The sequence below is a fragment of the Mastigoproctus giganteus genome, chromosome 12 (genome assembly GCF_048544385.1).
Source record: "Mastigoproctus giganteus isolate SK-2022 chromosome 12, ASM4854438v1, whole genome shotgun sequence".
In the NCBI taxonomy this organism is placed as follows: Eukaryota; Metazoa; Arthropoda; class Arachnida; order Uropygi; family Thelyphonidae; genus Mastigoproctus; species Mastigoproctus giganteus.
Genome location: NC_143586.1, coordinates 115,852,863 through 115,880,222, shown reverse-complemented (window position 1 = coordinate 115,880,222; position 27,360 = coordinate 115,852,863). Strand labels below are relative to the sequence as shown.

General features: G+C 41.1%; 2 protein-coding genes across 2 annotated transcripts in view; one reads left to right on the top strand and one right to left on the bottom strand.

Annotated features, from left to right (window-relative positions):
- Positions 1-27,360, bottom strand: part of LOC150077356 (xylosyl- and glucuronyltransferase LARGE1-like) — a 1,505,345-nt gene that overhangs the window by 999,674 nt on the left and 478,311 nt on the right. The gene's annotated exons all lie outside the window — the stretch shown is intronic.
- On the top strand, positions 436-27,046 carry LOC150077357 (uncharacterized). The gene is made up of 2 exons (XM_090385865.1): positions 436-906; positions 26,966-27,046. Exons 1-2 carry the CDS (start codon positions 436-438, stop codon positions 27,044-27,046), a joined length of 552 nt encoding a protein of 183 aa, XP_090241991.1.

Genomic DNA, 27,360 nt, shown 5'->3' with positions numbered 1-27,360 from the left:
AGAGAAAAAAAACAACAACAAAATGTATATAACACTAACGAAGAATTACTAGAACTAAAATCACAACTGAGAACCTCTAAAAACAATGTTGACGTTGACCGGCATTCCGTACCAGACAAAAATATACAAGACCTAGATGATGACCAATTCTCTGAATTATCTGTTGCTGTTTTGCAAGAAGATAGTGATGAAGAGGCTTTAGAAAATGCAGAGTTGCTTGCTAAATATGTTGACGTAGGTTTGTGCTAATTTTATTAATCACTGTCTCTCACGTGAAATGACTTATTTCCAAAATAAAGATCCAAAAAATATATATATAGTTTCAATAAGGAATAACAAAGAACAAAACAGATCATTTTCAAATAAGTACTTTACGAAAAAAAAATTAAAAATGGTCGAATACTGGAAAGACCTTGGTTGTGCTATTCTACCAGTATGGGAAGTGTTTTTTGTCTAGTCTGCAAACTTTTCTCTAAAGTCCCTTCTCAATACACAACCGGATTCTCTGACTGGAAACATATAGGACCTTGTTTAGAAAGTCACGAAAATTCTAATGAACATAAGAAATCATGGTTAGTATGGTTAACACGTAAAGAAAATAAGTCTGTTATTGACCAGCAGTTGCAGGAGCAACTAAGAAAAGATATGGAATATTGCCACAATGTCCTAAAACGTGTTATTGCAGTGGTGAAATTTTTAAGTGTAAGGGGCTTAGCACTCAGAGGTCACGAGGAAATATTTGGCTCTCCGCACAATGATAATTTTTTGGGGGCTCTGGAATTACTAGCAGAGTTCGATCCATTCATGCGCGAACATATCCAACAACGAGAACTGCGACCGAAACCTTTCACTTCGTACTTATCAAAAACAGTTTATGAACAAATAATAGAGATTATGGGAAAACAAGTAATAAAAAGAATTAAAGGTGAAATAAATACTGACGATGCAAAGTACTACTCAATTGTGATGGACTCGACACCAGATTTGTCCCACAATGACCAACTAGCTGCGCGTGCGCGTATAGTGTGTGGCAGCATGCGAATGAGCTCCGATTAAAGTTACTAATTTGTGCGGTTATACTGTTTTGATTTGTGCGGTTATACTGACGGCCTCCGTAGCCGAGTGGGCAGGAGCGGGAGTGCAGTAGCACACGCTCTTTGAGTAGACCGGGGTTCAAGCCCCTGCCTGCTGAATACGGTCGATCTGCCAACCCGCACTGGACCAGCGTGGCAGATTATGGTCCATTTCCCTCAGCATGAATTGTTGAGGAGGCTTCCACCCTGCAGTGGGTTGATAATGGCTGCATTTTACTTACTGTTTTGATTTTCGAGAAAGATGTTCTAAAGAATTCCTCTGGTGATGATCTGTCCGGTAATGATGCCAAATCGCCTACATCTTCCTCAGGTAATGTTTTTTATATATTATTTCTTGACTGATTGTATCAATACGATACAGTACTTCCATTGTCCAACTGTAGAACAAAAGCAGTTGGCTATTGACAACCAGTGTTCGACGACTGTGAGTGCTCCCACCTCTTGGTATCTAGGTCATTGCCTCCGGCTGTTTTAAAGACTTCGCCTGAAATAAACTAGGGAGTTGTGCTACCACAAACACCACCTAATCCCTTTAGAGCAATTGTCAAAAGTGTTCTGCTTCGCCTTCGTTTTTCCGCCCTGGTAGGGTAACTACTAAAATCATTACTGTCGCTTTCCGTCATACTGCAATGCCGACCAGGAACACCAAAAATCAACTAAAGACGGCTACTGTCGTTTGCAGCCGCTGCAACAAAGAAGTCAGTGAAGTGGCCTCGTGTAAATTATGTTTCGCCTTGCTTTGAGAATCATGTTCGGGCCTAAAATCCCTACATAAATTAAATGCACTGCGTCGCAAGAATTTCACGTGCGTTCCTTGCAAGAACAACCAGCCGAAAAAATTTAGGTCCTGCGAGCAGTTTACCAGTTGCACAGATAATCAAGTTGGTAAAGCGATCGCAGTTCCATTAGCAGATGATAATGATGCATCACCCACTTCCAGCACCTCAGCTGCTGATACATTTCATCCAACTGACTGCTTCCCAGATATAAGGGCCGAATCCGTGGAACGGCTTATTTCCCATTGTGATATCACTAACGCCGCAACCTGTTCGGTTGACCCTGATGATGAAGACTCTAGCTTCTCTAACTTAACAGATGCAAAGGATAAGTCCCACCATCGCAGTGTCGCCACTGTAGCAACTCAAACAGAAGACTTCGCCAATATCCCGCATGCACAGCCAACAATGCATGCAGATCCCCAAAGAAGGAACTCCCCACCTTCTATCATGTTTACTAATGTGTCTACACAAACTGATTTTTCGCTTGCTGAATCTTTGTTTCCTAGCCACTCCACGTGCCTCTTCAAGAACCGTAAATCACTTGAAATTATTATAACATCAATACTTGAAGAAACCTTTGATATTCTCTGCATTGCCGAAACGTGGCTTGGAAACGGGCGGGACTCCCTTGCCTGTGCTCCTCAGGCTGGGTACCAGATGCTCAGTTCCTCCAGAGAGGATCGTAGAGGCGGGGGAGTTGCAATATTCTATAATACCACTATCTTCTCATTGGCACATTCTGTAGCAACCCAATCCCTTGCATTTGAAGCTGCTATGGTATCCCTCAAGCTCAATGCCAACCTGATAGACATAGCAACAGTATACATTCCACCAGGCCCAAACAGTGACATCATTGAAGATGTGATCCACTGGCTGGTAAATCACCTCCATGCCTCTGCTAAGCACATTGTTTGTGGAGATTTCAATCTTCCACCTACTCTCACACATCTTAGTAGGAAACTCATTAGCAGTATGGATTCATTGGGTATCGGCCTACTTAATTGCCACCCCACGAGAGGATCTAATCTCTTGGATCTGATGTTCTCTTCAGCACCATGCGACCTCGAAGACAGTCCTCAAAACCTATTTCAATCCGATCACGAACCCATTGCCATACTCCTGCACTTAGCCGCACCTAACTTTGATATCCAAGGCCCAAAAAAGAAAAAAGACATCACAGCACCCAAATTCATTGATCCATCACGATGTCTCGAAGCTGCATCCTCGATACCTTGGGAAGCTCTCAATAATTGTGATCTCGAGCTAGCTGTGGACCTCATGACCAGATGGATTCGAACCATTGCAAGTTATGGTGCTACAAAGACTGTCTGCATCACTCCCCGTTCGAGAGCTTGGTGGACACCAGCACTGAACAACAGCTTTCAACAAAAACAAAATCTGCATAAGAGATGGAAAGATTCAGGCGCTATACAAGATCGTATTGCCTTCTCCAGAGCCCGGGCAGTTTTCAACCGTCAGAAAATATTTGCAATTAAAAAGCATTTAAATTCAACCCTACGAAAAGGCAAATCATTTTATGACTCTCAGCACACAGGATTACCTAAAGCACTGGACCTTGAACTGTGGATGGACCACATTGCACGGTTCTCAAACACTGTGGCCCCGATGCACCTAGGCAACTTACCCATCAACAACGTCCCTACTGATATGCTCGCCACCGTTCGCATCACCAGGAAGCAGCTTATAACTGCTATAAATGGATTGCCACCCACTGCAACTGCAGGCCCCGATCTTGTGCCACAATTCATGATTAAATGTCTTAGCTCGTTTATAATCGGTCCTCTACTATCAATTTTTAACCGTGTCTTAACGCAGCAATACTTTCCCCCTCTTTGGAACAGATATACTGTGAGGCCACACCCTAAATGCCAATCTGCAACCCTAATTAAACAGTTCAGACCAATTTCTCATTCTTCCAGCCTCCTGAAGCTCATGGAGAAGACATTACTTTCCACCATCATCAATCAAATCATGCCTCACAAACCCCCACAGATTCACTATGGCATTCCAGGTAGATCCACAGTCACCAATCTAACATCGATAACCAACACCATTCTCAGTGCACTAGAAGCTAAAGCAGAGCTTTCTGTCACCTACATCGACCTGAAAGCTGCTTTCGACTCCATCAGTATCCCCTCACTTGTTCACCTCCTAGAAAACTACTTCTACATAAAAGGTGACATGTTGTGGTTTATCACAGCCCTGCTCTCTGACAGAACCATTCTTCTGAAAGCGGATAAACACACAATCCGGAGAAAGATCACTGCGGGAGTTCCCCAAGGCGGAGTTCTCTCCGGAGCACTATTCACCGCTGTTATTATTCCGTTTGTGCAACAGAGAGAAGACATACTCTGCTATGCCGATGATATTAAAATATATACTCAGATTAACCCCGGCGAACATCTCTCAAACATCAATAAAAAGATCTGTGAAAAGTTACACGACTTTGGATCCTATCTCTATCAATTTGGCCTCCTCATTAACCCTGCCAAATCAGCCCAAATTGTCTTTTCTCTGAAGCGCCAACCCACTGAAATCCAAGCTTCTCTAGACGGCATTCCCTTCCCAGTGGTCAAGATGCATACAGACTTGGGAGTCGTCTTCGACTATAAACTGAACTTCAACCCCCACATTGACAAGCTCATAGCAAAATTCTGTCAAATGCGCTGGACCACAAAACAACAACTGCTCCACATTAGGGATCTGGATGTCACTCGACGGTACATATACACCTCAGTATACTCCGTCGTACTGTATGCCTCGGAAATTTGGGGGTCCGCGGCCCCTACCAACATCAAGCGCGTGTACTCCGCCGAATACTGGCTCCTTCGTTGGATCACGCAAAAACATCGTCGTCCACCCCAGCAAAGGACAACTGCGATGGCGACGTCACTTCACTTTGCCCGACTTCCAGATCTTGTATTTGAAAAACGCCTTGTTCTCACTGTCAAGATGACAACCGGAATGGTCTCGGAGCCAAACATCTGGGAAATGTGTGGCTGGAGGATCCCTCTACCCGGACTGAGGTCAGCTCCCACGCTCACAGCTCACTACAACAGACTATCACTCAGTGACCGCTTTCTCCCCAGGGAGATGCTCCCCACAATCCTTTCAATTGACGGCGACCTCTGTAGGTTTGTGAAGGATCGGAGGTACCGAAGAGAGATCCTTAAGAGCCTGACCTTGGCCAGGCAAAGTGCACATTGATAAGGGCAGCATAATAATGCCCAATATATTGTAAATAATGTTCAAAGGACGATGTCTTTATGAATATGTTGTAAATAAAGTCAATATCTTTATGAATATAAATATTAATATAACATAATGTAAATCTGAATATCTTTTTATTTCATTGTAAATATTGTGAAATGCATAATATCCTGTAAATAATCTGACACTGATTCTATTTTATTGTTGGCTCTGGAGGATGAGCCCGAACTTCGATGTGGGCCCCGTCTCCCCATGGCTATTATTGTACACCATCCAATGTAAAACCCCTGGCATTGCTGCTGTGAAGGGTCTATTGTATATACCACGTTTGTATACAATAAAGATTATATATATATATATCAAACACCGTATGCTCTGCACTACTAATAACTACGTATCCGCCATAGCTGATAACTTTTCTCAAGATCCAAGTTTGTGTACATGTAATGATGGTGGTCCAGCTATTAAATGCGCTACGACTCAGACCTGCGCTACTAATCAGGATCACAATAACTTATCCTACAGCACTAATGCACTGAATTCAGGCCAAACACTAAATTGCCCCGAGATCCAGATAGCCAAAGAACTTCCTTGCCAGGAAAACCAGACCAGAAACCTTGCCAATCCTACGGAAGAATCAGCTAATCCAGATAAACCACTTAGTGTCCCACTCCACAAATCACAGAAGCCATCTACTACATTGCAATGGAAACCCAATCCTGAAACTATCGTCGAGCCTTACTCGTACTCAAGCCGAGCGTATCAACCTACAATGCCGAAGAAACCTGAAATCCACAATTGCGGCCCTCCACTGCTAACTTTACAACCATCCCGGGCGGAAGTTGTAGCTGCACCTCCTCCTACACTTGTGGCCCAGAGTTACTGCAGTAAGACTCGCCATCCTGAAGAGGGTAAAATGGGAACCCCAAATGTACTAAAGAGAAGGCGATCATTTAAAATGGGCACCTCGGCCACCTCCAGGCTGCAGGCGATGAATCCACCAACTGTCCGTCTTCGACGAAGTCTATTCATTTCCCGACTGGCCCCAAATACAACTCCAGATGATATCGAGTCATACATAATGCATGAGCTGCACTTTACTGTGTCCGTCACACTTCTTAAGAAAACACCCCTGCATACATCGTTCAAAGTTGAGTGCGATGCACAGAATTTTAGCTCCATATCAGCGACTGCTCTCTGGCCGTCTGGATCACTACTCAGGCCATACTATGAACCTAAATCCAATATCACCCCACGTCTAGCCATGGCTAATGCGCTATCCCACCAAGACTGCTCCCAAGCGTGACGGTTTGATAGGCTTTCCTATTCTCAGAAGCCCCAAAACCAGGAATCAGGGTCACACGATGATGAGCCCTATACATACCCCGATGACAAAACCTCTGATCAATCTCTGCAATACCACAGCTACAATGAAATCCACCCTCAGCTCATACCAACTATTGTAACCAACCGTGCTAAAAAGCCAACAAAGAAAATAAATAATGTCCTCGAATCAGCACTCGTGAAGGTCTCGTGTCACCTTACACTCAAGATTTTTTTTCAAAATGTTCGTAGTATTCGGAATAAGCTCGAGACACTTGAGCAGATGCTTCTGTCCCAAATGGCTGACGTCATCTGCATGTCTGAAACCTGGCTGGAACCACAACAAGAATCAATTGCCTCCGCCCAAGCTGCTGGTTACGAATCTTTCTTCACCTCCCGCTCTCATACCTGTGGTGGGGGCGTTGCTGTTATCATAAATGCCAGTAGACTTGAGTTCGTACATGTAGTCTCCAGCAAATCCAATCTATTCGAAGCATTGATAGTAACGGTCAAGATCAACTCTTGCTTATTAGATCTCGGTCCAATATATACACCCCCAACCCCCGATGCTCAGACAATCAATGATATTGCATCCTGGCTAATAAATACGCTTCACACATCTGCTATCCACCTCATCTGTGGAGATTTTAACTTGCCACCAAATCTCCAACATCTTCATGAGTCACTTATGGCTAAGATTGCACCTAGTGGCCTCAGGATCATAAACGAAGGCCCAACTAGAGGTCTTCATCGCCTGGATCTCATATTATCGTCTGGTTCCTGTAGCGTCGACATTAAACCCGAAACTCACTTTGAATCCGATCATGAACCCATCGTAGTCCTGTCCTATTGCAGCTCCCAACGCCCAACTTTAATGTCTCCCACTATGTCAAAAGGAAGATCATCATCTCTCCCACCTTCCTACAACCGAACAGATGCCTTTATGCAACAAGATTAATTCCCTGGGAAGTTCTCGAATCAGGAGATCCGGAACTGGCTCTAGACATATTAACTAGATGGTTGCACACTGTTACTATGTTCTCAGCAGCTAAACAGGTCAGTATCTCCGCTAGAACTAATGCTTGGTGGTCTTCGGAGCTAAATTACAGTTTCAAGTGCAAACAGTCCCTCCATAAACAATGGAAACAGTCTGGTATAGCATATGACCGAACTCAGTACTCCAAAGCTAGAGCACTGTTTAACAGACTGAAATCGCAAGCCATTAAAGAATACACTGACAAGACCTTATCCAAAGGCAAAGTGCCATATACCCGTAACTCTGAACCAGATTCCAATTTCAATCCAGTTGAATGGATCAACTATGTAGCCAGATTCCAAGACAACATCACACAACCATATGATTACCAACCAGACCCCATTTCAAGTCCAGATGATGAGCTGTTTTCCATTCAAATCGATCGACAGCAGCTTCGTCAAGCAATCAACTCGCTGCGTCCGTCATGCACTGCTGGCATCGATAATGTCCCATATTTCATCGTAAAGTGCCTGTCCATATATCCTTGATCCTCTGCTCTACTTGTTCAACTCCATCCTCTCTCATAGAGTGTTTCCTGCATCCTGGAGCAAATACAGTCTTGCCCCACTACCTTGCCCCCTGTTCAACTACCTTGCCCCACTACCTTGCCCCCTGTTCAACTACCAAGCCAGACGAAGCACTATAGACTGATTTCCACTGCATCCACGCTCCTAAAGCTACTGGAAAAAGTCCTTCTTCCGCATATAACACGCCATCTTCTTCCACAATCATCAAAACAACTCCATTATGTTCTCCCTAATAGATCAACTGTCTCCAACCTTCTGGCAGTCCAAACGGAAATTTTAAATGCATTTGAGGCCAAATCAGAAATGGCGGTTGTTTATGCCGATATTGAAGCTGCTTTTGATAGCCTCAACATCTCAGCCCTTCTGAATCTCCTAACCAATTTCTTTCGGATCAAAGGTGACATTTTCGCTTTTCTGCACTCGCTCCTCCGGAACAGAACAGTGTACCTCACTCATCGTAACCTCTGCTATACCCGATCCATCAATGCTGGTGTGCCGCAAGGTGGCGTTTTATCGGGGTTACTTTTTACCGCCCTCCTTATTCCGTTTGTGTGTAACAGAGATGATGTCATTACCTACGCCGACGATATAAAGTTCCTAACGGAAATACCACCATCAGCCAACAGGGGAGTGATCACATCGGAAATCTGCAATAAGATCACAGCTTTCTCTAGCCATCTCAACCATTTCGGTCTCAAACTGAACCCCCAAAAATCCGTTATTATGGTTTTTTCTCTGAAGAAGTGTCCCACATCCATACAACCCTCACTGCAGGGTGCAGTTATTCCAAGTGTTACTAAACACAAAGATCTCGGTGTAACCTTCGACCCAAACCTTAGGTTCAACTGTCACATCGAATGTGTTCTACGCAAGATCAACCGAATGCGCTGGATTGCCCGTCAACATCTTCTTCATAACACAGACGCAAGAACCACAATCAGATATCTGGAAACCATTGTGTATCCTACCTTTCTGTATGCCTCTGAAATATGGGCATCCGCATACCTTCTCTCATGAAGCCCATCTTCGCCAGTGAATACTGGATATTGAAGTGGACAACCCACAAGCATCGACTCCCCCCTCAGCAGAGGACCACCAGCATGGCCGACCAACTCCAAATCCCGCGGCTGCCTCAAATAATTAGCATGAGGAGAACTGCGACCACAATCAAAATGCTGGTTGGAAAAACCAACTCCCCTGACTTCTGGGATATATGCCAGTGGCATGTTCCACTTCCGTCCTTACGAGCCACCCCTCTTCTTCAGCTACAACGGAACAGGCTGAAGATCAGTGACAGATTCCTACCTGGACAAGTACTTCCTACAGTACTTCCTACCCTGCTAATGATCGGAGTTGACCTGCAGAAATTCGCTTCTGATATCAATTACAGGCGCTCGTTGGCCGAACTTGTCACTCTTTTGTTTGGCCCCTGATGTCGACTCATACTGATATCTCCATCTGCTATCTCCTATGAGGCGCATAACGGCACGTCGCAGGCAAATCGACGAACTGTCTTCACAAGAAAATGCAATACCGAACAATAATTTGGCACTGTGAAATATTCTGCCTTGTGTGAATATGCTTAAATATGTGCTTTGTACATATGAACGTGCACATACCTTGGTGTACTGTCTGCCTCACAACTATGTACATACTCATATCTATTGAATGGCTAATGCTACGTTTTTAATTGTTATGTTATCTTTTATACTGTACAAATTTTTATACTGTACATATTTTTATATTACCCTATATCATTGTCAAGCCCCTGGCCTCCTGGCTGTGGCGGGCACATTATTGTATCTTTACTGTACAATAAAGATTTTCTTCTTCTTCTTCCAGCTATTATAGTACGATATTGTTTTGAGGGAAAAGTGTATGAAAGATGTTGTGGGGGTGGAATTCAATGGATGATATTTTATATATTTAGTTATTTTTTTATAATCGTTTTGTTCCCTATTATGTGTTTGTCCACTTTATTCTTATTTCCCCCACTTACGCATCTGACTTTACTTCCTAGGAAAATTCCAGATTCAAGGGAACTTCTCAATTAATTATAATTCCCTTCAGAAAGGCTGAGTGTTCAGGAATAACAACTCACAAATTAACAAACAACAAAGTTTATTTACATATATATATATATATATATATATATACAACATAATATACAATTGAATAAAAAACATGTAATATGCATACAAGGTTAAGTCAAGGATACCTTGCATATATTATTCTTATATTAACCATCAATGTGCTATTTTCATCATTATAATCATTATAATCTGTGTTTCATCATTATAATCTGTGTTCTCGCCATTCTGTTACAATACACTGAAGACTAATCTTAACTTCCCTAAAGTCTCTATTTGTTATTAGTCTTTCAGTTAGATCAACAATTCTTCACCAATACAAACACTATATTCAATTATCTATCCTTAGAACATTCCAAGATTCTCACTATAAACTTTATTATCCTTCTAACATATTATAATCATTTGAACAACAATTTTTTTTATTACTTATATCTTTCGTTTCTCTTGCATTTTACAATAATCTTTTTGAATTAATTAAACTCTGTTAGTATATATAATTTACTTAAGAGATAATTTATCAATCAATTTACTTCTAGTGCTATCCTTTTTTCGTTAATTAATCACTATACTGTTTCACTTACAGTAGTTACTATTATCCTTTTTCTTTCCTTTGCTTTCCGGGCGGTTCCAAGCTTTCCTGGCTCTCAGGGTACCTTCTGGGGATCTCTTTCATCAGCTACACCTGAATTTGCTACAGATGATTTTTTTTTAGGAACTCTTTGCTGCACTGGGACTGGCGTTCTTTCTCCACCTTATTAAAACCTATCACAAGGAAAACTCATAGGGCATCTCACCTATCTCCTTCTCCACTCCACTTTATTAAAACTCATCACAAGGAAAAACTCATAGGGCATCTCACACTAACTCCTTCTCCTCTCCACTTTATTAAAACTTATCACAAGGAAAAACTCATAGGGTGCTACCCACGTTTTTCCGTTCCACCTATTAAGAACTTTTTTCAAGAAGAAAATTTCCCAGGGCGCTACCCTTCTCTTTTCCCACTACGTCCAAACACTCCACTGTTAACTGACACATATTTCCTACCACAACAGAACCTTCAACTGTCCATGTTACTAACTCATTTTACCTATCTCGATAAAATCTCGACTGCTGTGTCCGCTGACTATTTCATTTTCCCTAGCACCAACAAAAACTCAACTTAGAATCCCACTAACCCATTTTCATAAAACCCCCATAAACTCAACTGTGGTTTTTCTAACTCATCTTCGCAACACTCCCAAATTCTCAACTCTGTGTCTTCTAACTCATTTCCATAAGCACCCACCTAAAACTCAACTCTGTGTCTCTCTTTTCTGCCCGTTCACTCACTTTTTGTTCATCTCCTTTTCTGTACCGCCTACATATGTCAAATACACCCTATCTTTCTGTTTAACCAATCTACTCATTTTATGAACTTCCACTCTCTTCTTATTCGCTAATTTTAATTTTCTCAAGCTGATTCCTTGTTGCTCGATCCAACTTCTCATTTTAAGAAGTCTGCAAACTTTCTCAGGCTGTTAGTACCTTTGAAGTCAGCCGCTTATAGTTATACTGTAGCAGACTAATTTCCCACGATCTAAAAACGTGCCATCACCGACAGTCAGAGCCAGACTTCCATCTAATTCCCAGCATTGTTCCGTATTTTACTGTCCAGGTGTAACCGATTAAAGAAATGTCCCGGCAGCACATGGTCCACCGCGCTATTGTTTACCAGAGTTGACACCTTTTACTCATAACAGTTGCAACCAGTTTCCATTGTTTTGGATGCTCCTGTGCGCTGGGAACCGAAGTACACCCCTTCCTTGCCATTAGCCTTTGTCAAGCTTAACGCTGACCTTCATAAACGTTGTCTAATTTAATCCTTGCCACTGATCTTAGTAATATTCTTAACTTGTAATGTTCCGCTCCCCCATATTGCTTTATTATAAGTTTTATTTTAAATAAATCTCCCTCCTCCACAAAATATTATATTTGTAAGATTTTACATCTTACAATGTGTATCTTTCATCAAAATTAGTCACAGTGGCTTATCTTTATTCAATTCGTTACAAGAATTTCTAGAAAAAAATGGACTGCCACTGGATAATTGTAGAGGGCAGCCTTTTGACAACGCTGCAAACATGTCCGGCCGATACATACAATGGCTTGCAAGCACATCTCAAACAAAAAAATAAATGCGCTGATTATATGCCGTGTGCTGCGCATTCCCTAAATCTAGTTTGTGGGGAAGCGGTTAAAGTCGCTACTCAAATTGTGAACTTTTTTGGAGTAGTGCAACAAATATATGTTTTCTTTTCTGCAACTACCCATAGGTGGGAGCTTCTAAATCGTGAAACAAAACTGAAATTTTCGATAAAACGTTGTCAAGACTAGATTGTCTTGTCACTATGATGCTGTTAGAGCTTTAAAAAATAGTTACGGCGATATCATGAACATATTAAAAACATTTAGTGACAATATGGATGAGAAATTTGATTTTCGAAGAGAGGCACGGAATTTATATAATAATTTGGCGAAACTTGAAATCGCATTTTTTTAACTGTTTTTTTGGGAAGAAATTTTAGAGAGATTCAATTTAGTTAACAAAAAAGTGCAGACCCCAGGCTTAGACATATGTGAAGGTGAGAAATTAATTACGTCATTAGAAGCGTTCGTGAGCAACATACCAGAACAATGAGATCAGAAAGTGAACGAATGCGGGAGACAGCCAAAAAATTAAGTACTAGTGTGGAATAAGAATACAGTGATTTAAAAAAAAGAGACGTATTACTTCAAAATTTTCGGATAAATCTGCAAAGAAAGTTTCGCTAAATGGAGCAGAAAAATTTAAACGGGATACGCTAAACGTTGCATTAAATAAGTTGATTATGGATTTATACAGAATACCATGTCTATGGGGAATTTAGCAAAAGATTAAAATTTTTAATGGATTTGCAAGGCATTAATATCGAAAATATTGACTTGGAAAGTGCACGTAATGTTGTTGATTATTATTCGGATGACATAGACGAACATTTAGTCAAGGAATGCATTCAGTTAAAATCCTACTTACAGACTAAGCCAGTCTCATGCGGTGATATATTCAAGGTAATTGATGAAAATAAACTTGTCGATGTTTTTCGGAATTGCTATACAATCTTAAAAATTTTTTTGGCGTTGCCAATCACCAGCTGTGAGGCGGAGTGATCCTTCTCCAGGATGTTTTATATAGAAAACAAATATAGGACAACAATGACGAATGAAAGATTAAATTATTTATCCATTCTTTCCATAAAATGTGATTTAACCAAAGAATTTCAATGTGATGATCAAATAAAAGAATTTGCAGCGCAAAAATGCAGAAGAGTTACTCTTTAAATGTCTTTAATGTATTAAAAATACTTATAACTCCCAGAATGTTTTATTTATTTTATTTTTAAGAATAAGTATTATTTTTGTTTTTGTTTTTTTTTCTTAGTCTTTATTCTTGACTTGAGAATTTTTTGTGTCGTTTTTTTGTTTGTTACTAAAAGTAATATCGAATACATTTTATTTTTTATTTTTATTTTTATTATTTTTTTATGAGAACCCCAAACACGAGAGGTATTATAAGCTATAGTACTTAGTACCGTGCTTGGGTTGGAGGTTGAGAAGACGAAAGAAGATATTTGTTGATATTGGACTTGAACTTCTGTAGATTGTAATTTTCAGGAAATACGTATGAAGGAAGGTTGTTCCAGAAAACGGCAGTTGAATGAATAAATGAGGAAGATGAAAAGTTGGTTCTGTGGGTTTGAAGTTGGACAGTAAATGGATGTTGGCTGGTGGCGGCACGTGTTCGGACTGTTTTGAAAGAGAGAGCGGGAATTATAGAAGCCAATTCAGAAGAACAGTGCCCATGGAAGTATCTGTAGAAGAGGCATGCAGCAGAAACAGTGTGTCTATGAGAAAGCGAGTGGAGAGACTGTTAGAGATGAATCATTAATTAACTTAACTGCCCTCTTCTGAATGGAATCAAGAAGCCTGAGAGAGGTTTTGGGGGCACCACCCCAGATGTGGGAACAATATTCCATGGCAGGGCGGATTTGCGATTTATACAGAGTGAGCAGCTGTTTGGGAGAAAAGTAACGCCGAGAGCGAAAGAGAAAACCAAGTTTTTTAGATGCAGAGGAAGCAATATTTGTAATGTGCTTGTGCCAAGAGAGATTAGAAGTCAGGGTAATACCCAAAAGAGATATATCATTTTGCCTAGAAATCGGAGTGTCACTAAAGATAAGTATAGGAGCAGAAGAATCCTTTTTGCGAGATATAAGACAAGATTGAGTTTTTGAAGGGTTGAAATCAACTAAGTTGTCTTTGCCCCACTGGAGAATTACCCGAAGATCGGCATTTAAGGAATGGGCAGCAGATTTTCGAGAACTTGAAGCTGATTGAGCTGGACAAGGTTTCTCAAAATGGAAAGTTGAATACAATGTGCCATCATCGGCAAAACTATGGATAGGATTTCCAGTCAATGGAAGAAGGTCATTGATATACAAGAGGAAAAGAGTGGGGGAAAGAACTGAACCTTGGGGGGACACCGGCATTAGTGGAGAAGTTAGAAAACAGAGAGCCATCTACCATCACATTCAGTGAGCGATCAGAGAGAAAACTGGATAACCAATTACTAAAAACAGTTGGCAAACCATAAGATGGAAGCTTGTTTAGAAGACCTTTATGGCAAACACGATCAAAAGCCTTTGAGATGTCAAGAGTAACTACTTGTGTTTCACCGAACCTTTCCATTGAATTAGTCCATAAATGGGTAACATAAGCCAGAATATCACCAGTGAATCGACACTGACGGAATCCATACTGGCGATCGTTGATCAGACGGAAGGTTTCTAGGTAGTTTAAGAGTTGGTGGTTAATTGATTTCTCCATTACTTTAGAAAGAGTAGAAGTAATTGCAATGGGACGATAATTGGATGGGAGGTATTTGTCACCCTTTTTAGGAACTGGCTGGATATGAGCAAATTTCCAAGCAGAAGGAAAAACACCTTTGGAATAAGAAAGTGAAAAAAGGCAGCAAAGAATAGGAGTAAGTTCAGGAGCACAGGTTTTGAGAACAAGTAGAGAAATACCTCCAGGACCTGGAGCTTTCTTAGCATCAAGATTCATCAAAATCCTTCTGATATCCTTTTGACGGAAGACCACAGGAGGCATTGAATGGCGCGTGTTAGGAATGGTGGGAGGTGTTTTACCAAGATCATTAATACATGAGCTGGAAGAAAAATGGGATGCTAGCAGGTCAGCTTTATCCTTGGCTGGAGTGACAACAGAACCATCTGGTTTGGACAGAGGTGGGAGCAGAGATGGGCAAAAATTGCGGCCAATAGCTTTGGCAAGAGACCAGAATGCTCGGCTACCATTAGGGCAAGAAGCAAGTTTTCTACTCTTAGCCTGTTCAAACTCTAGTTTGGACTGATTAATAACTGCTTTACAATTGTTGCGAGCTTTGGTGTAGGCAGAAAATGAAACTGAAGAATTAGAAACAAGCCAATTACGATATACAACATTCTTCTCTTGGACAGCCTTAGCACATTTATTGGAAAACCAAGGTTTAGATAAAGGACGAGATTTTAAAGTGGAGTGTGGGATAAAGGATTCCATTCCTGCAAGAATAAGTTCACTGACACGATCTGAGCAAACGTTGACATCAGAAGTTTTGAAACAGTAATCAGACCAAGGAAAAGAAGAAAAGAAGTCTCGTAGGTCGTCCCATTTTGCATTCTTGTAATGCCAAACAATACGAGGTTGGGAATAGCCATGAGATAAAGGTTCCATTGGAGAAGAGACAATCACCAAGTTGTGATCTGAAGTGCCTAAAGGGCCTCTCACTTCAACCTTGTACTTAGAAGGGTTGTTTGTGAGAAAAAGATCAAGCGTATTGGCTGTATGATTAGGATTGTCCGGTATTCTTGTAGGTAAATGAACAATCTGTGCTAGGTCATTAGTAATTGCAAAGGCCTCAGCATCTCGACCTGCTGGGTCGGTGTGACTAGAAAACGGAAGCCAGCTGGAGTTGTGAACGTTAAAATCACTAAGGAAAATTACCTCACTGTTAGGAAAGTTGGACTGGAGAAAGTCAAGTTGCAAAGAGAGGAAGTCAAAGAGCTCCAAGTGATTAATGGAGTTGGGAGAACGGTATGGACAACAGATGAATTTTACACAATGAGGTAGAGAGATTTTAAGCCAGAGAAGATCAAAGAGAGGAGATTCCAAATTGCCAAGTCTCTGACAGGGAATATCAGAACGGACATATGCACAAGTACCACCTTTGAGTCGAAAGGAATCATACAGCAAATAATTTGGACATCTGAGATGAGCAGTAGTTGAATCAACTGATAACTGAGATTCAGTCAGAAAAAGTACATGGGGTTTGGAAGCCTGCAAGTGGAAATGGACATCGTTGAGATTAGAATTGAGACCACGTATATTTGTGAAATGAATTAGGAAGTCCTTGGGAGGTTTAGATCTTTTCGCAGATAAGCTTGCTCTATTATTTTGACAATTCATGGTGTATTCAATAGTAAGAAAAAGTGGGTGGGACATGCTGTATGAAGTAATGAAATTTTTGGATATGGCGTACATGTGGTAAGAATATATCCAGATCCTTGACATAACGTGGCCTCGACAATGCTCCCCGCATACACACTACTCGGACTCCCTCCAGTCACTATCTGGCAGAGTAGAGGTAGCAAGATTATACACTAGCTGATCCGGAAGCTTCCTAGAGAGTTACCAATAGGTTCAGTCTGGTGTACTAACTAGCGGGCCGGCCTGCGAACACCGTTTTAGAGCTGTACCCTCGAAATGTAAGGAATATTGGATCTCCCCACGACATTCATCATAACCTCAAAAATCATCAATCATACTGCATGATGGAAGAGATAGGGAAGGGTTGGCCGGAACTTAGCTCTAGAGACTAAACATGGGTTCCACCACTGCAAGCCTGCAATAAGCAAAGGGGCGGTATTTCACCGGTTGATGAGAGTCATCTACCACCTAGTACTGCCTGGTAACATAGAGGGGCGGCGTTCCTCCATGTGGTGTGGGCGCCACACCTCGACCCCTGCTTACGTTGGTTCACACCTGGGTGATCACCCACCATGTACTTGTGCATGAAGGTTATACCCAGGATTACTAACAGTCCCACCATCGTGAAGGTGCAAGCAGAGGATTTGGCTGTCATAGACCGTCCGGACTTCGCCGAAATTGGGTCCACTTTGACTTGAGTGTCACCCGAATATCAGTTCCATCAGCGTTTTAGACTCCCAGGTTGCAAGAACAGCTTGTCTGGCATATCTGAGAGAATGTCTGTGACAACCTCAAGGACCAAACAAGGATTTATGTTTGATGTTTGTTATGTATACAAAACCTTTTTTCATTAAAACTGTATATAAAAGTTTTTATATCCAAGTGCATCAAATAAAATAAAAAAAGTTGTTCAATGTCTGTTGCATATAATTTTTCCTATTTTAAAAAAGGGTAAAAAAGAGTTTTCGACAAAATGGCGAATGAGTCGCCAAAACTAACCCAAATTTGGGTTAATTGGGTAGGCCCGCAAACAGTGTTAGTCCAGGGCTCCCAAAGTTAATGGTCTGCCTCTGTCCTTACACAGGAGCGAGGAAATCAAATGCAACAACGCCCCCGCTCATTCGCAGAAGAGTTGAGGAATGGTGCAACACAATCAACCACCAGTTTACCTGAAAAAAGTACAAGATAAAAGGATAGCCAAGAAACCTGAGTCGCATGTAATCAAAATTAAACCAGCTGAAGATGCACAACTGGAAACTAGCGATGCAGTTAAAGACACCTTAACAAAACATATGAAGAACCAGATGAAAACCGTCAGAATTAAGAGCATCAGGAAAACCAGACACCCCGGAGTCATAATTGAAACCAGGGTGGAGGCATTAACCATCTTAAATAACCCAGAAATGACCAACTATGGATTAAGAGCTGAAACCCCTCAAAAAATGGGCCGTCGATTATACTTTTCGATATAGACCAGAATATGATCCAAGAGGAACTCAAAGAAGAGATCTACCATAAAAACTTGAGTATGTGTCTAGTGGACGAGACTGTGGTAGAAGACACCAAACCAAAATACAGAGCTAAAACAAAATCACTGACAAGGGTTAATTGGATAATTGAACTGTCCCCAAGAGTGTGGCAGCTTGTTGAAACCCAAAATAGAATTTATATTGGCTGGGGCAACCATAGGTTTAAAGAGTACATATCGGTTCCTAAGTGCTATAGGTTTCTCCGCTTTGGGCACACATCCCATACCTGCAACAAGCATGAGACCACCTGCGGCCACTGTGTTCAAAAGGGCCATGCTTTTAAGAACTGCTCCAACAATGAACAGTCACTAACCTCCGCAAACTGTAAGGCGGCTAGGGCACCACACAATCATTCGATTAGTGACACAAACTGCTCAGTATACAAAAAAGTGAATAGCCTTTACCAAATGAGAGTAAATTATGGATAGATGCCCCACAAGAAACAGACGACAAGAGATCAAGTTACTGCAACTAAATGCGCAGAGAGCGAAGAGTAGTCGCAGAACAGCTAAAGATCGAAGCTGAAGAAAATCATATTGATGCCATGATGTTGCAAGAACCCTACGTCCACTCTGGGAACGTCGTAGGATATCCCACTTCATATAAAATCATTCACTGCACTGAAGACATCCATGGGCAGCTGTTGTTGTGAGGAGTCCAGAAATAACGGTGACTAAATTCGCGCCATTATTCACCTCCATCAACGCCTGTGCGCAGATTACGACATCTCTCGGGTCCCTATATCTTCTCTCACTATATTCTCACTCGGGTGAGGATATTACTACTGCAATCTCCGTCATCCAGGAAGCACTCCATCTCCTCACAGGTGGGCGGTTGTTGATAGGCATCGATGCTAACTGTCGCTCAGCACTCTGGCACAGCCTAACTCCAGACAGAGCACCAACCAGAAATGGTACAAGACTTGAAGATTATATAATTTCGTCTGGTCTGCGGATCCTGAATCGTCCAGGTCACCTCATCACTTTCAGCAGTTCCCTCTGGGAGAGCACAATTGATGTCATTATAGCAACACCTGACATTGAAAGTAAACTGATCAACTGGGCTGTTCAAGAGTCATAGACAAAGTTAGACCACAGAGCGATTACCTTCTCTCTAGTTCGTTCTGTGGAACGTGCACCACAAATTCCTAGAGACATAGATACAACACCAAAAAAGCAGATTCCAGCCGATTCCGAGAGGAGTTGGTCAAGTTTCTCCCGGAAGACATTCCACTACCTATTACACTCACACCTGAAGAAAGCGTTACCAAGGTAACATCTGCCATTAGGAGTGCCTGTGATTCTTCCATCCCGCATAGAAGACAATACAGGTAGGCGGTCCCCTGGTGGAATAAAAATTTGCGAGATCTGAGAATAAGAGTCCACCTAGCCAGGAAGACATTTCATCGAGCCCGTGTACACCTTCCACCCAGAGAAGTAGCTGCAGCACATGAAGCTTACCGTGTTATAAGAAATGCATATTCCAAAGAAATACGAAGATGTAAGAAGGAGTTATGGCAAACTCTAGTTTCCACAGTGGAAAATGACGATCCATTGTATTTCGGATCATTACAAACAGGCTACCGAAAGGTGAAGTTTTGGAAACCACACTCAGGCCGGGCGGAACCTCGACATACTCTTGGTCTGATTCTCTCAACAACATACTGGACAATATCTACCCAACTGATGACTTGGCACCGACACTGGAGCAACAAGAAATCATTGACAGGAATAGGGCATACATATCAGATACTAGTAAACCGCTCTTCACATCCATGGAAATGAATTTGGCCCTGGCCAAAACTAAGGAGGGTAAAACCCCAGGCATGGACTTGCTGGAAGTCGACATAGTAAAAAAGTTTGCAAAACACTGTCCTATAACTCTCTTAAGTTTATTTAATAGATGCCTTGCTGAAGGAATATTTCCTGACTTCTGGAAAATTTCAACACTCAAGTTAATCCTAAAACACCCGAAAAAACCACCTCAAGTACCGACTTATTACAGACCAATAGCCCTGCTTTCTGTTTTGGCCAAACTCCAAGAACGTCTTTTGCTCTCCCGTCTCACCAACTACTACACAGAGCAACAATTACCATCTCCGCATCAATTTGGTTTTAAAACAGGCTGCAGTACAGAAGATGCTATCCACAGATTAATCTCTCTAGCTACCCAGACAGAATTTAAATACTCTCTAGCCATAAAGGTGGACTTTGCGGGGGCCGTCGAACGAGTATGGTGGCCCAGCATACTTCAAAGACGTCGGTAGGCCAAAACGTCCAGCAGTCTATATAACAGTATAAAGTCCTACCTCAGCAATAGAACAGTGCAGGTAACCAACAAATACCAAACAGTCACCAGGAATATACTGCGACGCTGTCCTCAGGGCTCTGTTCTTGGGCCATTTCTTTGGTCCATTGTCTTGGACGAGTTCCTGGGGATGAATCTCGGCGAGGTCAAGCCCCTGGCTTTTGCTGATGATCTCGTACTGATTGCTCATTCTGGTACAAGAGCCACATTGGAGGTTCAAGCCAACTTTGCACTGGTAAAACTTCAAGACTGGGTGCCATGCACAAATTAACAATCTCCAGTGAAAAAACAAAGTCAATCCTTCTAAAAGGAAAGCTCCAAATCCGACAGCCACCAGTGATGAAAATTAACAACACCGCGATCCGTCTCTACACAGAAATCAAGTATCCTGAATCTAGATGCCAACTCCTGTATCTAGACGCCAACTTATCCTTCCACCCCCATTTAAATAGCTGTCAGCTAAAATCCGAAAATACACTGCAATGATAAGGCGGATTAGTAGAGCGGATTGGGGCCTAAAGAATAAAGCTCTGTCATTAATATATAAGGCAGTATATGTCCCGATTGTGTGCTATCTGGTGTGAAAAGGCAATCCTGAAAAGAAACAAGCGCAAGCTTGATTCCATTCAAAGATTTATGTTATTATCGGTTACCAGGGCGTGCTGTACTGTCAGCACCCCTGCATTACAAGTCATTGCATGTTACTTACCTCTCTATCTGGAAGTTGTCCAGAGGGGTCTCTTCCAGCGCCTGAAGAAGGGAATCCCAACGCAATTGTTAAATCTGCAGTTAAACCATGCAAATGACCCTAAAAAAGGAAAGAAGAAAAATTGCAGCCCACCTACAAAACCTATGGCAAGAAACATGGGACACAACGCCGAAAGGAGCAATCACCAAAAGGTTCATTCCCCCAATACGTCGGACTTCCCCAAAGCCCTGGTACTCGCCTGGATTGCAAGTCACCTTCCTGCTTACAGGCCATGGACCGTTCCAGCAAAAATTAACAGCCGTGAGAATAGAAAACAACCCATATTGCCACTGTTGTGAAGAAGAGTCCTGGGAACACCTTATATACGAGTGTCTCACTTACGACAACGCCAGACTTCAATTCTCACAGAGATTCAAGGAAACCCCCGCAATCAGGAGTCAACTTTGCTACAAGAAGAGGCCACATGCCTAGCCTTAACACGCTACGCCTAGGCTGTTTTCAATTCTAGAAGACCAAGACTTGCGGAACTCAGGGCAGAACAGAATAACGTGCCACCCCTGCGATCCCCGACTGGGGTAGGATAATGCAATTCACCCTGAGTGCAGGATTCACACAGGAGCACCTGCTACTGTGATATTCAACTCCCTTTTCCATCCTCTCTACCTTAGAGTTGACTGCCTTCCTTTTTGGTCCACTCCAACTACTGTTCCCCACATTTTGACCTCTTCTTCTTCTCTTACTCCCTCTTCTGAAGAGAAAAAAAAAAAAAAAAAAAAACGCCTCAATTTTTTATTTTTTTAAATTATTTTTTAATTTTTTTTATTTATTTTTTTTTCTCTCTTTTTTTTCATGTCCTCTGTCAGGAAGCTCAGGCAACCCTGGCAGAGGCAGCCAGAGTATAATGGGCAGCTTGGCTCACCTCCCAGTGGTTGTGGCGGGCAACGTAGGGTCACGGTAGGGGCCTCGCGGCCAAGCAGCCCGACACAACAACAGAACAAAGCACAATACTACATTAACCAGACATTACACTTTTTTCTGGCTGTGCAGTAGTTCTGCCTTTCATCACAGCATGCATCATTCTATCAGATATTGTCTGTGAGGACCAACTCTGGTTTTGGGTATGACAGAAGTTGCAGATGTTATTATCTGTGTAGTAATGTGGTCAGTAACATCACCTATATGCTGTCTTCTAATGATTTGATCATCAAAGGAAGCGGCATCAGTGAACTTGTTCCAATCTGCTTTGTTAATTTCCATTTTATGCGGCTGGTTATGTGTGAGGTTCTGTGTGTTTGCACTTTGCAAATAATCGGATAATGGTCACTGTTCAGTGGGTTATTTCAAAGTAACCACTGAATGACTGGGAACAGTTTTTGGGAACATATTGATAAATATATATCAATAGATGTTCCGGAGGGAAAATGGATATTAGTGTCAGCACCCGTGTTTAACAAGGTGAGATTCTGGTTGTTGAGAACTTTTTTTAATGATTTTTCCTCTTTTATCTATCTGGGGAGATCCCCACATATGATGATGCCTATTGAAATCTCCAAGCAGAATGAAAGGAGATGAAAGCTGTTTTATAAGGTCCTCCAGTTCGTTCACAATGAATTCTTTGTTTGGAAAGCGGTACACAGGGACCACTTTTTAACCTAAAACTCAAAACACTACTACCGCTACAGGCTCTAATGTCACCAGATGGATCTGTTTTGTAGGAGCTTTGTTGCCAACAAGTATGGCTAGGCCTCCTCGTATTGAGTTAGTATTGTTTCTGCTTGCTGATAGACACTATAGTTATCACTGGAGTCACCTATGTGGTTATATTGGTTTCTTGCAGACAGAAGCTTATCGGACTGTACTGTTCGATTAGATCATAAATATCAAAAACGATTTGAATTATTTAGATTTAGCAGTTAGTATTAACATTAGCAAAGGCGCATGATGCAAGAAAGCAAGAAAGAAAGCATCAGCCAAAAAAAAAAAATCATCAACTTCTATAACGACATATGACGACGTTTGTTCCAGCAATCAACGACCCGCTGGCTAAAGGCAGACTTCCGCAAATCCATCCTACAACTGTCTTTCCTCAATTTGAATTTATGAGCTCTCAGGCGATTATTCTGATCAAGAGGAAGAATCCCATCAGCATTGAGCATGCTCAAACCATTCAAGGCTTTATGCACCTTAATCAGATCACCACGCAGGTTGTTGTTGTTGATTTTTGGTGCAAGGGCGACTTCGGCCATATTGCATTAATCAACGTTATGAATGTTACACATGCGTAGTGACTGTTATGACATCAGTCAAAAACTGTGATATAATTGTATCTGTTTAATTGTGGCACCCGCTCCACTTTCAGATTTTGACCCATCGGTATATATTTTGACAAAATGTGGATAATTTTGTGTGTGGGCAATGCGGAGTTGTTGTATGTTGACATTTGCAACAGAGTGCTTTCCCCAGTTTAGGAAATAATTGTCTCATGATGGTTTTAAATAAGACCATGGAGAATCCAGACTGTTTGGATCTTGAAGAACTTTGTCAAAATGTATATTTCAAGATTGTAATAATGCCTGAAATCTGATTGCAATAGGTTGCACTGCCCTGGGTTTATTTCTCTAGTACATTGTGAACTGAGGATCATTAATTATCGGTCTGATGGGATGGGTAGGTTGACTTTGGACTTTAGTCGTATAGTTGAGAAGTAATATCTTTCTCTCGAGGTTTAGGGGAAGTTCATGAGCTTCAATGAAAAGACTTTGAATTGGCGAAGTTCTATAAGCACCTATACCTATCTTTAGGGCGGAATGTTGAATAGGGGCATGCCGTGCTAGCACGCTCTCCCTAGCAGAATCTCTCTGCTAGGGACGCTCTCCCTAGCACTGGGGTCCCATAATCAAGGCGAGATCTGATTAGGGCTCTATATAAATGAAGTAAGGTGTACCTATCTGCACCCCATAAAGCTGAAGAAATAATTCTGAGTATGTTCATTTTCTTCTGGCATAATGTCCGTAAATATTTGACGTATTCCACGAAGTTCAATTTTCTATCGAATATCAGACCAAGGAGACAAATTCTGGTCGCAACTGAGATAGGATGATTTTTTAAGTGTAGCTCTAGATCTGGATGCATTTTGCGTTTGTTACAAAAGTGAATTCCTTTAGATTTTAGGCAAGAGAGTCGATACCCTCTATTTGTAAATAAAATTTACAAAACCATCAAAACAACACAAGACTGTGAATCACTGTAAATTGGACTAGACACCATCACCCGATGGATCAGAAACAATGGTCTAACACTAAACTTAAACAAATGCTGTACCATGTGTGTCGCAGACTATCACAAAAAACACAAGATTAATTATCCCTATAAAGCTAATAATCATGAGCTATTGAGAATACATGAGGTTTCAGATTTGGGAGTATGGTTTTCTGAGAAGGGAAAGTTCAACAAACATGTAAATAAAACTACAGCTAAGGCCTCCAAATCCCTTGGACTGGTTAAAAGAATATGCTTCGATTTCACCAACGTACAGCTCATAAAAACAGCCTGCATGATGATAATCAACCCAATTCTAGAATATGCCTCACAAATCTGGAATCCTCACACCAAAATTCTTATAAAACAACTGGAACGTATTCAGAAATCCATAGTCAGATTCCTGGTGTACAAAGCTAGGTTGGAATTGAACACAAAATCCTACGGTGAATGGTGCACTCACTTCGGGATTGTACCACTATACCAAAGAAGAGCTGCGGCAGACTGCAAATTCTTAATGCATCTTGTGGCCGGAAAGTTGGATGCCCCCGAGCTGCTCTACCTCATAAACTTCAGCTGTCCTCCAAGAGATTTGAGAAGACACAATATGCTGGCACAAGAGCCATTCAGAACTGATCACCTCAGATTCCATTACTTCAACAGAACTACTAAATTGCTGAATGAATCCAACATTGATATCCTTAATGAACACATTAATATCAAAAATGAACTACAAAGGTATTACAATCAAACTAATAGAGAATAAAAATAAATGACTAATTTAACAATAACAACAATAATAATACTTTAAAGATAGGTTTACTTAGCTTTAAGTTTAAAAAGTGCTTGAGTACGAAAAAAAAAAAAAAGAACTTGTTTTTTTTTTCTCTCAATAAACAAAGATAAGAGATAACAATTAGGAAAAAAAAATAAATTAATAAATAGGGATAACCATAAGATTATAATAACACAAATTAATCAATGCAACTACTTTTTGTAAACTATCAAGGAAAGAAAACAACAAATGCTTAGTAAAACAAATTTCTCTGTTACCACAGCTTTGCTCAAATGCAAATCGCTTGTAACATATCATATGCATTGTATATGTTGTAAATTACTTTGTATATTTGAAATTGTATATTGATACCTGACATTGTGTACAGATTGTAAATAGAATGATTACGGTATTGCTTCTGAAAAATTCCTCCTCTGTAAGGCTTCGGCTGTTTTGGAGTAATAAATAAATAAAAATAAAAAAAAAATACCCATTCTGTGCCATCCATAGCTGAATGTTATTAATTGAAATTTGGAGGTGCCGATCAATGAAGGTCATGTTTTGCGAGCTGCATGAAACGGTGAGATCATCGGCATAGAGGTATGAACTCACAGTGCTGGGAATATTTTTAGTCATGTGATTTATTCTGATTGCGAGTAAGGTGGCACTAAGCACAGAGCCTTGTAGGACCCCTTCTTCGTGTACATATGTTTGTGACAGGATCTGTCGGTATCGAACTTGAAAGGATCTGTGCTGAAGGAAGTTTTGCATGAAATATGGTAAGTGGCCTCTCATGTCAAGGGAATGCAGATCTTTCAGGATACCAAAACGCCATGTGGTGTCGAACACTTTCTCTATATCAAGATATAACATGAGGAGATGTTCATTTTCAAAGAACATGACGACATGTTCTTTGAATTTGATTGTGACGATTCAGTGGCACGCTGCCTTTGAGGTTTCTTTTGTACTTTATCACTTGATGTAATTTTAGATGGAACTGAGATTGGGGTATTGTTTGTTTCATCAACTAAAACAGGTTTGTTAGTAGGCTGATTTGTCCGTAGTACGGATCATGCCCATTCTGCAATGGATGTGTTAGGTAGGATTGACACCTGTTTGGGTGGCGATAGCTTGATAATTTTGGGTTGCAGAAGCACAGCTACGTTTTGACATTGTTACCTTGACTTGCCGTCTTGCTTCTTGGTATGATAATTTCATCAATCTTATATTTTTGTTTCTTTTTTTCCATTTTCCACATGTCACATAATTTCGAATAAGCTGGTGATCCCTCATGCAATTCGCACATTCAGGAGACTTTTCTGTACACTGCTTGGGCATGATTTTTTGCCCCACAATTAGGACATGTAACTTCGCTCTGTATGTTGTTTGAGAATAACCAAATTTTTGACATTTGAAACATCTTAAGGGATTCGGTATATATGAACGAACTCGGCAGTGCAGATACCCTAACTTAACTGAAGTTAGCAAATTAGGTGTACTAAATGTCAAAATAATATTACTTGTTTGAACAAGTTTATTATCCTTCCTGATCATAATTCGCCTTGCTTGTGTCACTTTTCTGTTTTGGTAATTCCTGAACTATCTCCTCCTCGGTGACATTCAACAGATCCCATGCACTTATCACTCCTTTTGAGGAGTTCAGTGTGTTATGTGGGGTCACTTTGATTGGGATTCCACTTATAGAGGACATTTTTAATAATAATTCAGAATGCTTTGCTTGTGTAGTCTCAATTAATAGGTCTCATGACTGAAGTCGTTTTACCATTTTTAGTGTACCTGCTGAATTCTGGAGACAACTCTGAATAACAAAGGGTGAGAGTCCGCTTACCGGTTGAGTTGATAACGAATGCATTATCAGAAAAGCTGGTGGTTATGATTTGTTAGATTCCGTTCTCATTCTTTTTGAAAGACCAATATCGTGTTCCCTTTTACGGTTGTCAGAATGATGAAAGCCTGTTGGCTCTAGTGGTGGATAATCATCACAATCAATTGTTGCTCCTTTTAGCCCTGGGAGAGGCGCTTCCTGCAACAAGTGAGGAGAATAAATCGAAAATAATGGAAAACCTAAAAGAGGACCTTAGAACCACCAGGATAAAGGCAATTAGAAAGACCGAAATGCG

What these genes read in the sequence shown, in the direction of transcription:
- LOC150077357 (XM_090385865.1), top strand. Translation starts at nt 436, where the DNA reads ATGGGAAGTGTTTTTTGTCTAGTCTGCAAACTTTTCTCTAAAGTCCCT. An exon ending in TAGAGATTATGGGAAAACAA is followed by an intron (nt 907 to 26,965) that starts GTAATAAAAAGA and finishes TTGCTTGTGTAG; the next exon opens with TCTCAATTAATAGGTCTCAT.